This window comes from Macaca fascicularis, chromosome 18, assembly GCF_037993035.2.
Source record: "Macaca fascicularis isolate 582-1 chromosome 18, T2T-MFA8v1.1".
Classification (NCBI taxonomy): Eukaryota; Metazoa; Chordata; class Mammalia; order Primates; family Cercopithecidae; genus Macaca; species Macaca fascicularis.
The window spans coordinates 40,994,699-41,006,968 of record NC_088392.1 but is presented as its reverse complement, the minus strand read 5'-3'; the positions used below and the strand labels follow the sequence as shown (position 1 = coordinate 41,006,968).

General features: G+C 52.9%; 1 protein-coding gene across 28 annotated transcripts in view; it reads left to right on the top strand.

Moving 5' to 3' along the window:
• The window catches only part of CTIF (cap binding complex dependent translation initiation factor), a 339,224-nt gene that overhangs the window by 234,274 nt on the left and 92,680 nt on the right, over positions 1 to 12,270 (top strand). For 25 of the 28 annotated variants that reach the window (XM_074022308.1, XM_065533854.2, XM_074022313.1 and 22 more), the window contains one exon: positions 2,748 to 3,047. In XM_074022308.1, the coding sequence (XP_073878409.1) occupies positions 2,748 to 3,047 (300 nt within the window). Of the gene's footprint in view, positions 1 to 2,747; positions 3,100 to 12,270 lie in introns of all 28 variants that reach the window. The other 3 variants (XM_074022311.1, XM_074022309.1, XM_065533855.2) reach the window with 1 other exon arrangement.

Genomic DNA, 12,270 nt, shown 5'->3' with positions numbered 1-12,270 from the left:
AAGGGAGTCGAGGGAAGAGATGCATGCCTGGGAGTGATGGGGGAGGTGCAGGGAGCATTTTCTAGGGTTAGATATTGTTTGTGCTGAAGGGACACATGTTTTTCCCCAAACGGGGAAACATGGAGCTTATGAAAGAAGGACTGAAGCTTTTCTACAGGTGAGTACCATCCAGGCAGAGGTGAGTTGTTCAGAGTGGGAGCAGGCTGATTCCAGCCTTCCTGTTTCCTGCCTTCATCATCCAGCGGCCAGGGAGTGCTCTACAGTGCAGACCGTAAGGCAGCTCCATTCTCAGCATCTCGCAGGTGCCCGCCTGCGCCAGCATAAGCCCGAAAGTGAGGCCTCCTTACGTTTGCTCCTGGGAGCCTCTTTCTGCACCCTGGTCCTGGCCTGGCCCACAGCTTCAGTAGATGACCCTAACCTCCAGAAGAGGGCTAGGGATTTGTACTGGCAGCATTAAGTCTACTGTGCTCACCCTAGCACCACCACCCCGACCCCACTGCCCAGCAAGGGCACAGGTAAGGTCACCCTGGAGAAGACCTGTCCCAAGAAAGGCCAGCTTGCCCACAGCCATCCCACACAGCAGCAGCGCCTACAGAGTCTTCCTCCTGGGGCTTCTGCAGAGCTCCATGTTCTAGGCTTCTCCTCCATCTTCCTCTACTGCTGTCTTTCCTCAGGCTCTTGCCCCAGAGGCCAGGCCCAAGGTCCACACTCAGGCAGGATAAGGCAGGTCGGACCTCTTCTTGGATCCACTCTTGAAGATAAGATGCTGCTCCCAGTATCCGCCCCACCAAGTCCTCTAGAGTTCTGCTAAATGTAACTGCAGGGCGGCAGAATGGAAACAGCACGGGCTTTAGAACGCAGCTGAGCAGGCTCAGACTTCACTTTGCCTTTGACTGGCTGGGTGGTCTTGGGCAAGTCACCTAACCTCCCTGAGCCCCAGTTACTCATCTGTAAAATGGGCGTAATACTACACACCTTGCTGAGAGACTGTGAAGGTTAAGTGAGAGAACGTGTACAGATGTGTTCTTGTGGGTAGTTCCTATTCTATATGCAGATCACTGTTCCTGCCCTGGGGCCCAGATGGTCTGGAGAGAGGGGTATATGGGGGAATGGAACAGAGAAGGTAGATCTATAGATCAGTTTCAAGAACTCCACTCAGGCGAGGCCTCCTGAACTCCTGGACCAAGAAGACATGGGCTCAGGCTCAGGCTGGGTCACTCCCCACTCTGCTAGCTGCTCACTCTAAAAAAGGGTAAATCCTAGGTGGCCACCAGCCACATCCTCAACATTTTCATCAAGGAAAGCAACACTGTCCTTCTCCCTTTCAAGAGACAGGTAAAGCGTGAGATGTCTCTTGGGGTGGGGAGTTGTGTCCTATTAAATTTACCCAGGGACTCAGAGTAGCCTTCCCTGAAGAGGTGGTTGGGTTTGAGGAGAAGAACTAGGACACCCTATTCCTTCAACCAGGATTCAGCCCTTTTGTTTTTTTTTTGGAGACAGAGTCTCGCTCTGTCGCCCAGGCTGGAGTGCAGTGGTGCAATCTCGGCTCACTGCAAGCTCCGCCTCCCAGGTTCACGCCATTCTCCTGCCTCAGCCTCCTGAGTATTCGGTTCTCGAGCGAGAGACTATATGCCCTTGGAACTCGATCCCACCATGGAAGGGCTCAAGGAAAGCTATAGATTTTCTCATCTAACCTCACCGTGTTACCTGTGAGGAACCTGAGATCCAGAGAGTGAAATCACTTACCCAAAGCAACACAGCTGGAGGTACAGAGTGGGTGGGATCTAGAGCCTTCTAGCCCAGAGCTTCTATTGTCAGAGCTCAGAAGTCTGTGCCTTCTAGCCCAGAGCTTCTATTGTCAGAGCTTAGAAGTCTGTGCCTTCTAGCCCAGAGCTTCTATTGTCAGGGACAGAAGAAAAAGCGTGGATCTCATTTCATGACCCTGACCCTGCCCTTCCAGCCAGATCTCACTTCCCCACAGTTAAGTTGTTCCCATTCTTGGCCACCAAGAATGAGTCAATACAACAAGATGACATTTTTTTCTTCTTCAAGCCCCTGATCTGATCCTAGTTGCAGTGAAACCTCATAAGGCTGTAGGGCTTTTTACTTGTAATGTCCCTCCTAGAAGCACCAACTGTTTTAGTGGCACATGGGAGGATTCCTTCGTGTGTGGCATATGTCTACAGTCTCCACAGGACAAAAAGCCAGGGCTGTGCCCACAGGGAGCCCTATGTCCAGAGAACAAGTCATCCTTGGACATTCGGAGCTGAGGGTGTGGGGGACAAGGTGGGCACTGCCTGGGCCACTTTTAACCACCACTGCAGGCATTTTGGATCTGACCTGCCTTCCTGACCAAGTCTTCCTACCCTCATTTTCTCTTTGGCCCGATTTCATATTTGTTATCTTATTTCCTCTTTCATAAGCTCCATTAAATCATTTCTAAATTAAGCCATTTGATGGACAAATAAACAAAAAAGAAGCCAATGTATGTGAGAATCCTGGGTAGGAGCTAGAAGCCAAAAGCAGTATCAGCCCTGGATGTCATAGGGGCCAAGAAAAAAGGAAACAAGGAGCTTTTGGCGCGTGAGGGGTCTTTGGTGGAGGTTCCCAGAGGGACCAGCCCTCAGATCCAGGAAAGTAGGCCTGGTCCTGCTTTCTGGGGGTGGCCACCCTTTTTCCACCGGGCCACCCCCACACAGAGACCTCGGCTTCACTCAGGCACATTCATTTGTCTCCGACACCCCCAGGATGAAGTGGCCGTGGAGACGACCACTCCCCAGCAGAACAAGATGGACAAGCTGATCGAGATCCTGAACAGCATGCGAAACAACAGCAGCGACGTGGACGCCAAGCTCACCACCTTCATGGAGGAGGCCCAGAACTCCACCAACTCCGAGGAGATGCTGGGCGAGATCGTGCGCACCATCTACCAGAAGGCCGTGTCCGACCGCAGCTTCGCCTTCACCGCCGCCAAGCTCTGCGACAAGATGGCGCTCTTCATGGTGGAGGGAACCAAGTTCCGGAGCCTGCTCCTCAACATGCTGCAGGTAACCGGACGCCGGCCGCCACTGCCCCACGCCCCCTGCCCCTCTGTGTTCGGTGAGTTATTCCTAGCGAGAAGGCTGCGAGTTCTGGCCACAGTTGGACTTTTCCCAAGTTCTGCCCTTGCCCGATTAATTATAGAAAACACAAAGGCAGTCAAGGGGCCAGGAATGAGCGGCTGGATTTGTGTGTGTTTATGTGTGGGCTCCCTGGTTACGATGGACCAATATAATTTTATAGGTGCTTTATGTTTAACCAGCCTTTCCCACTTTCTATTTTCATAATGAGAGGCTGGCTCTTGGTCTCACCCTAGCTTTGTGCTTTGACCTCTCCACATCCAAGCAGACATGAACTTGCTGTGGACTTCTCTTTTCCTCCTCCTTCCACCCAGGGCCAGATCCTTAGACCTTTGCAGGTGTGTAGGTGGTCATCGCTGGTAGTGAGATGGGTTTGAGCAAAGTCGCACATGAGCAGAAAAGGGACAGTCTGTCAGCTTGGACGGAGCTTAGCAACGTTTCATCTCACAAGTACCTGCTTGTCTGTATGGGCAGTAGCAGACAAGCTGGTGGCCCCAAAACTGGTGACATCAGGCAGATAGCAGGGTCGTGGGATGGTGGCTATACCAGGTCCTGGGACTGTCCTTGGAGACCCTTGGCTGGGGCAGAGCCATTTCTCCTTTCCTCCTATTTTGTATTTTAGAGACTAGTTGAGATACAAAGTGAGTTGCCAGTCCAGGTGAGATAAAATGGTAGTTTCCAAGTAATGAAGTAGAATGGCAGGCTACAGAGCCATCTTAACTAGGTTGACCATACAATAGATCATCTGAACTGCAACACTTGTGAGAGTCAAAGGGGGTTCAGTTCATAATTATACCTAGACAACAGGTGTAAACAAGGGCACATGGCCACCCTCACCTTAACCACGTGGTTCGCAGTCTGCCGTCTTCCCTAAAAGCTGGAAGGAAGTTGCCGCTAAGGCCACCTCCGCATGTAGCCGGCAGGGCTCCATCCCCACCCACCCTCTCCTCTGCATGTGAGTTGCACTCACTGCAACATGAGCCCTCCCTGGCCAGCCTGGGCTGCTTCTCTCCTGCTCCAGGCCCTGATCAGGTTCCCATTCCTGGATCGCCCACACTCCCCTGGTGACGAATTCCCGTATTACCTGAGGGATTTGCACATGGGGCATGTTCCTCGCGGGCCGGAATGTCCTGGGAGCATGTGGAGAGTGGCGGGCAGGGAGAAGCCTGTCTGCCACAGAGCGCCCGGCACAGGCCAGTCAGAGACAGCATCAGCCTATGGTCTTGGCTTTAGGTTTTGTTTTTCAAAAAGGGGCCAGGATGGGGCAAGAGTTCTAGACAATGGTTGCCAGCTCCAAGTAACCCAGCCTGACCCAGTGACAGACAGGCACCCAGGGCATGGGGCACTTGGGGAGGGCAACTGGCTGCAGGGGCCACCTCAGATCGGGCATTTCTTCCAACCTGCCGTGGTAAGGGTGGCCTCACCCACAAGTGTCCAGCAGACCATCAATCGTGGGGAACACTCAGCCACAAAGGGGGCCCTACGGCCCCTGCGCTCACCTCTCAATCAACCACAAAGTGCACTGGCTTAGGACAGCCTCCAGATGTCCCAGCAGGAAGGGAACCCGTTTGGCTGTGTTTAACTCAACAAAGTCCCCTGCATTCCCCAGCTAAGAACTTCTTGTGGGATTAGTGTGCTGAGAGACAGTTTGGCAAACACTACGGCAGGGAAAAAACACAAAATTCAAAGCTGGGAAGGAAGGATTCCAGACCTGATTCGTTTGTCATCAGTTGGAGCTTGGCCTCTGTAGTTCCCTCTGGGAAAGCGCAAACAATAGCCTTCATCAGTGCACCGTTGATTTTGCGCTGCTGGAGATGAGCTGGGGCCTCAGGAAGGGGCGCGAGGGACCCCGTGGGAGCCTTTCCCTTTCTCATGCTCCCAAGGCTTTGCCACTGGCAGGAAACTGTCCTGGGTCCCTAAATCCTCACAAACCCGCTCACCCCATATTGTGGCTCAATGGTAGGTCTGTCATGAGTGATGCAGGCTTTGGGACCAGCCCCAGAAACCCAGCCCTGTGGGTGCCACCTTGTCTCTGGGGCAGAGAACTGGCAGTCCACATCCTGCTCCCCACCCCTCACCAGCCAGGCTGAACCTCCCACTACACCCTGCATGGACGGACTCTCCCCCAGCCCAGAATTCACTTCTCTATCCCACTCTGAGCATGCACCTCCTCCTGAAGCAACTCACACTCCTTCTTCAGGTGGTGCTGAGGCCCCACTTTCCAGGAAGCACCAGCCCTTCTCCTGTCCCAGCACCTCTCATCCTGTAGCCACAATGTTCAGTCACCCTCCTAGTATTCACTGTGTGCCAGGCACCAGCCTGGGGACTGAGCATACAGCAGTCAGTGAATGGGCACAGCTTTGTCCTTAAGAGGTTTGCAGTGAAGAAGGAGTTGAACTTAAACCAATGGCCACGTGAATCCACAGTGACAAACTGGGGTGTGTGCTGTTACTGCCCTCCTATCTTGGGCTCTGGGAGGTGGGAACCCCTCTACTTTCTGCACCTCTGTATCCCAGGGGCTGCACAGTGCCTGGTGCTAGAGGGCCCTCGGTTGTCATGGAGAAATAGATGTCTGAAAAGGAAGGCGCTAGAAGCCTACCTTCTCCTGAGCTAGGGGCCTGCGGGGACAGCTGAAGTCCAGGGCAAGAAGGGAATCCCCCCGCCACAAGGCAGTCACGGCTTACATTCTGAGGCTTCAGAGCAGCTCCTCCTCCCCTCCCCCACAGCAGAGGAAGCCAGCCATTTGCCTAGGTAGAGTACCTGAGGGTCAGGTCTTTAGAAATCGAAATGTCCACGTAGGCCACCACTCACCACTGTTCACCACCTGCAGTCCCAGCTTTCATGTGAGCCAAGGAGGGAGCCCCTTGAGAGTATAACCAGAGGCTTGATCTGCGTACTCAGGCCTCCTGGGTGGCTAGACAATGCCCTTTCGGCTGCCATGGGAAGGCGGGTAGACTGTGCTGGTGCCGGGCTGCCCTGACCCCACAATGGCCCCCTAACTCCAAGGCCCAGAGGACACCTGAACCACATCTGGCTGAGCCTCCTCAGGCCCTGTGCCCCCTCTCTGCAGCCAAGGAGACAGAGGTGCAGCGGGCCTTTCTGGGCAGCATAATTCATGGCCCCTCACCACCCAACCCCAAGAGGTGCAAGAAAAGAAAGCGATGGGCTGGGCTTAGCACAACTAGCTTTCCCTCTTAACACCTCCAGGGATGTCTTTTTTCACCTGACTTCATTTTCTGGCAAACTATGTTTGCATTCCTTCCTGGCAGGCAGTTCTAGACCCGGCCTGCACAGCCTTCCCCACTGCTTCCTCCCTGAGGTTTGCACTCAGCTCCATCCACTCAAGGCCCATCTGGCTCTAGGTCCCCAACCAGCACCTGGTTCGGTTTGGCAGCCTCCGAGATGCCCCATAGGATCAGGTTCAGCTACCATTTCCACACACAAGTTCTGGGACCCGGCTTAGCAATGCAGGCTCCAAAGGGGCCAGGGTGTGAAGTGCCTCCTTAGCACAGCTCCCAGCAGCGGTCTTTACACTTGGTTCTCCCTGGCTGACTTCTCTTGCTGCCAGGGCTTTGATGATGCGAGCCAGCAGCATGGAGGGAGAGGGGCAACCTCAGATGTGGTCAACAGTCTGTAGCAGAGGTATAAGGGCTCTTGCCAAGCTGGGGTGCAGCCCCCGTGGAGTGGGAAGTGCAGGGTAGGAGAAGGGAGAAGGTCTAAGGTCCTTTAACCCTTCCCAGCCAGACTCAGCACTGCTATCTCAAGAAACCCAGAAGCACCATTCTCATGAGCCATGACAGTGCTGGAGCCCCTGGGGTCTCAGAGGACCCCGTCACCAATCCCACAGCTCCAAAATGGTCTTCAGTTTTTATATCCAAGCCAATTCCTTTTTGTCTGAAATGTGGCCCTTTTTTTAGTAGTGTCCTTGTAAGTAAAACTCTGTTTATTAAACAGACATTTCTTAAATGTACCAAGCATGTTGTCTTTATTAGGTCAGGGGTTCTCAAATTGGAATGTGCATATGAGTCACGTGGCATTTTGTTTAAATGCAGATTCTGATGCAGGAGGCCTGGGATGGGCTTGAGCTTCTGCGTTTCAAACATGCTCCTGGTAGATGCTAGTGCTCTCATCCAGGGATCACAGTGGGAAGTCACAAGGCATTGAATGACTGATGGTTTGTAGGTGGTGGCTTTGTTTCATAGATGGGCAGACTAAAGCACAGTCTCACCCGTGTGATTGTCAGAGTGGAGGTCTGGCCTGGGAATATTGCATTTCAGATACTGGCTCTTCTTTAGGTCAGTGGTTCTCAGCCTCGCTGTGCATGAGAATCATTAAAACATAGCAGGCAGGGGGCCTACCCCTCATCAGTTGATTTAGATTCTCCAAGGACACAACCCGGGCATTCCTTAGCCAGGGGGGAACACCGCCATTGAGACACCCCAGAGACACCTGACTGTTTCATCGTGGCCACTTATGAGTCAGCTGGCTCTGCCTGTCTGCCGCGAACCAGTCAAGATATACCTGCCAGGTGCTGGGCTCTTTGCTGAGCCGTGGGGAGAACTCAGAGCCTGAGCTGGCGGGAGAACCCCGTTACACAGGAGGCCGCAGCTGCTGAGAACATGCCTTCCACTCCCCCAGCCTCAGGCCCTTCTCATCGTCACTCTGAGCCTCCTCCTTGATGAGATGAAAGCCACCTCTTCTCTCCCACTGCCTCCATTTCTCTCTGTCCTCAGCTCCTTTTCCCATTTTCCTTTTCCTTGGCCTGGGATATGTGTTGGAACAGCTATCACATGTTTTAGGAAAAGGGCCTCACTCTCACCCACGGTGCCAGGCTGTACCGGAGGCTGGGAGTTTGCAGTTCAGCCTGTCTCCCCGCACCCCTTCCCACCAAGGCTCCCAACTTCTCCGGCTTTACAGGGTCCTGACTGCAGACTAGACTGACTGACTAGATGATGAGCATTGATTGTTTCCGACTTACAGGAGAATGTGGGCTGCCCAGGGTGCCTGGGTTAGAGAAGGAACCAAAAGTTTCCCTGGATCCTCATCAGGGAATTGTGGTGTGATACAGGGCGGTGAAGGGGCTCCAGTTTCTCAGAGAAGTGAGGAACGAGTGTGCCTCTTTTTATGGGACCTTTGGAATGACAAGAATGGAAGCCTGAGCCCCCTCCACCCAGCACTGCCCTGTCACTGCCCCGGGACGTCCACGTGGGCTCTGGGAATGCTCCTTTGCTGAGACAGGCTTGGGTAGTACAAGTTCAAGCCCTCCTCTGTTGAAATGTGTGTGCTCTGTTTAGCCAAGAGGTGTCTGCATCCGAGCTATGCAGAGCAAAGTATTATTAGAGCCGGCATCAGTGTGTCTGTAACTGAACCCAGCTCTCCCTAGCAACCGTTGCCAACAACACATCTAACAGAAGGATGCAATACCTTTTTTTGAAAAAAAAAAAAAAAAAATTCATCTCAACCAAGTCGTAAACACAGCAGGCCTGTTGTGAAAAGACAACACAAAATCAGAATCTGGTGTGTGACCAGATTTCAAAATAAATTGCTCTTCTCTAGCACCTTCTAGAAGACAGCCCCTTAAAAAGCTGACCTTGAGCTAAAGAGCAGAGAAACTCTTCAGAGTTTCTGCCTGGGTCATCATCAGGCATTGTGTTTTGGGCTTTTCATACATAGAAGCTCAATTGGGTGGTGTCTCTGGGGTCTCTGGGAATGACTCTAGCCCAGAAGGGGCACTCAAGATTTTCTGGCTTGGCTTTCCTTATCAGTGAACCTCTCAAGTGTGAGACAAGCCTGAAGATGTAACTTACTCTCACCTCATCCTGGATGTGTGTGTTGCCCCCACTTCAGCCCCTGTTTCTCCCATCCTCCTGCCCCTCTCCTTGTCCCATGTTTTCAGGCTTGGGAAGAAAACCTGGGCGATTCCTCTAACTCTCTTCCTAAGGGGAAAACCTCCTTCTCATGATTCTCTCGAGGTCTCTGGAAAATCAAGCCGTTTCCCTTTGTCAGAAGTTTGAAGTTCCTAACTCTTGTCTTTTACATAGGAAGGGAGGAGGGGGACTGATACCGATTCCTGGAGTCTAGGTTGTAAACTCCTAGAGGGCCAGAATCCTGGCCAAGTTATAGGCTGTCCCCAGCTCCTGGCTTCATGGTTCATAGTAGAGACTCAGGAAATCGCTGTGGAAGGGAGGCATAGAGCCATCAGTCATGGGTACCAATGCTCCCTGGGGCATGAGGGGCTTTGAAGCTCTTCTGAGCACTTTCCTATGTGTGAATCGGAGGTAGGTTCCAGGGCAGGGATCCCTCCCCAGGTTTATACTGGGGAAAGTGGCGCAGTGAGGCTGCAAGTTTCACTCAACATCACGAGGCTGGCCGGAGTTTCTGGCTCCCATACCACATCCTAAATAGGGTGTAAGGCTCAAAAGCTTGGGAAAATCAAGAATCCATATCATGGTTGGGAGCAATGGCTCATGCCTGTAATCCCAGCACTTTGCAAGGCCAAGGCAGAAGGATTGCTTGAGGCCAGGAGTTTGAGACCAGCCTGGGCAACATAACAAGACGCCATCTCTAAAAAAACAAAAAAAAATTAGGTAGGTGTGGCTGCATTGCTACTGAAGCCCCAGCTACTCCAGAGGCTGAGGCAGGTGGATCCATTCAGCCCAGGAGTCGAGGCTGCAGTGAGCTAGGACCCTGCTGTTGCACTCCAGCATGAGCAACAGAGTGAGACTCTAAAAAACAAAAAAGAATCCATCTCAGGACGTCATCAATTGGGATTTCAAAATCCATCTGTGGAATAATCCCACTGTGTTTCCAGGGGTTGCTGAGTCTCTGAGCTTTCTGGGCCTCTGGAGGCCAAGGGTACCTGAAGAAATCCCTGCACTCTCCATTCGCCCTAGTCCCTATGAAACCACACAGGCTGCTGGCCCTGGTTCCCATCTCCTGCTTGCATCCTCTCCCTCTTCTCAGACCCCCTCCCTTATTTCTGCACACCCACTGCTGAGCCGATGTGCACTCCAGGCATGTAAACTAATTTTAATGTTGGCCCAAGCCAGGCACACCCAGGGATAGAAGCACATTGTTCTGTGCATTCCAAAGCCTGAGCAAAAGCCCTGGCCATATACACATCGAGCTCCCCTCCACCAGTTGCTAGAAATCAGAAAGGCTGAAGCAAAGGGCCAGAGGCAGTGCAAGCCGCTTTCCCCATGGGCAGGCTGCGCAGAAGCTTGCAAAAGCCCAGAAAAGGGCTGTTTTTCTAAAAATGGCTGGCATCTGAGCTCCTGCTCTGCCCCCCACAGGTCATCTGTCCCCATGCTGAAGGCTGTGCCCTGCAAGGGACATGCAGAGTTGCCACACATATTTCCCTGAAGGTGGGCATCAACAGGCCTCGGCAGGTTGGCCTGGCATCACAGGAGGCCAGCAGTCACAGGAGCTTGACCCCTGCCCAGGATTCTGTGGCAGCAGCCCTGGGCTCCCCCAACAGGAAGAGCCGATGCCTGACTCCTATCCATGTTCTTTGCCCCCGCTGCCAGAGCCACAGTGGGTAGGAGCCGTGTGCCTCATTGCCCTGCACTTGCTTTGGAATAAGTAAATATGACCTGCTTTTCTCCAATCTTTATTTCTTCTCAATGCTTATTGGGCACCTGCTATATACCATGCACTGTGGCGGATCCTGTATGTCTCTGTTCACTTGCCCTGTGCTGTGGTCTTTCAATCTGTGCAAATCTGAAGCATTGCATTCAAGGACCCAGGTGGGATACCCTCAAAGTCAGTGCTTAGACCAGATCGCCCTGACTGTTCAGTTTGGGTGGGGCGGAGGAACACGTGGCTTCCAGGAGTGCTAAGCCTGTGGTTCTCTCTGGAGCTTTGAAGTGCTCAGTGAGACAGAGCAGCCAATGACCGGATCATAAACAAGCATTTTGATTTTTGAATCCAAAAATAAGCAGAGGAAAGAAAATGACCACTGATCCTCAGCCAGTCCTGGAAGGTGCCCAGAACAGCAGCATGCCAGGTGTCCCGTCATCATATCATGAGGGGGGCCTTGGGTGCCATTGCTGTGCCAACTACCGCTCCAGGCCCCCAGGGACCAGCGAGCTTCCTGCAAAACCAAGTGCCCAGCTTCCTGCCTCTGCATCACTGCCATATTCTTCAAAATCACAGAGAGCCCTGCTCCTGAGAAAGCCCAAAATGGGCTTTTACAAGTCTCATGGGCAGTCTACTGCAGGCCTTGTCAGAGACTCTAGATGTGCAGAGGCTGAGTGAGCCTTGGACAAAAGTCACTCCTTTCCCGTGAAAAGTGGCCATTGCCGTGTTGTTAGGAGTGTGGGTGGCTCAGGAGGGGAGAGCAAGACCAGCCTGCAGCTTCACGAATCAGGTCAGCTGGGCCATCTGGAGCAGACAGGTGCGGGTCGTGCCCCTGAATCTCGTTTCTCTAGACAGGATTTCTTGCCCCGAGGCAGCAACGCTGAGGCCTGAGGAGCAGCAAACCTGCGCAGTAGCATTGACTGCTGTCTCGATGCTGATCTTGAGCATTTAAAACATGTCTCTGCACCCGAGTTTCTGTCCTGGGAGGGATGATTGGGTTGTGGTAGAGCTTAAATGAGGTAATGTGTGCACAGACCCCAGCTCTGAGCCACACCAGTCAGATGGCTCCATCAGTGTGGGTGCCCTGCCCTGATGGGATGAACTGGGAGGCCCTTCTAACTTTATCCCATCCTAAATTCCCAAAGACCACCCCATGCCTCAGTCTTGGGCAGCATTTCCATTTCCCCCTCCTATGCTGATTAAGTGTGGAACAACGAGGTCCGGCAATGAGTGCTTTTAGACTATTGTCTTCATGGGCAGTGGGCCCAGGATTGACAGGTGTATTCTTCCTCCTAGTCAAATCTGCCTCCTCCAGGAAGCCTTCCCTGATCTCCCAGCCCAGGGACCTCACCTTCCTCTGACCCTTGAACATTTACCGTGTGTCCCTTTCATGGAGTCTTCTGGGCTCCCCTGTTTAAGCTTTTCTTTTCTGAGACTTGTGTCCGTGGATGTCTTGGGGCAAAGCATGTGTCTGGGTCATCTTTGTGTCCCACCACCATATTGGTACACACTAGGTATTCAGCAGGCGTCAGCTGGCTGGCTCCAGGAGCTTCCTTCTGTGGGGAGGAAGGAG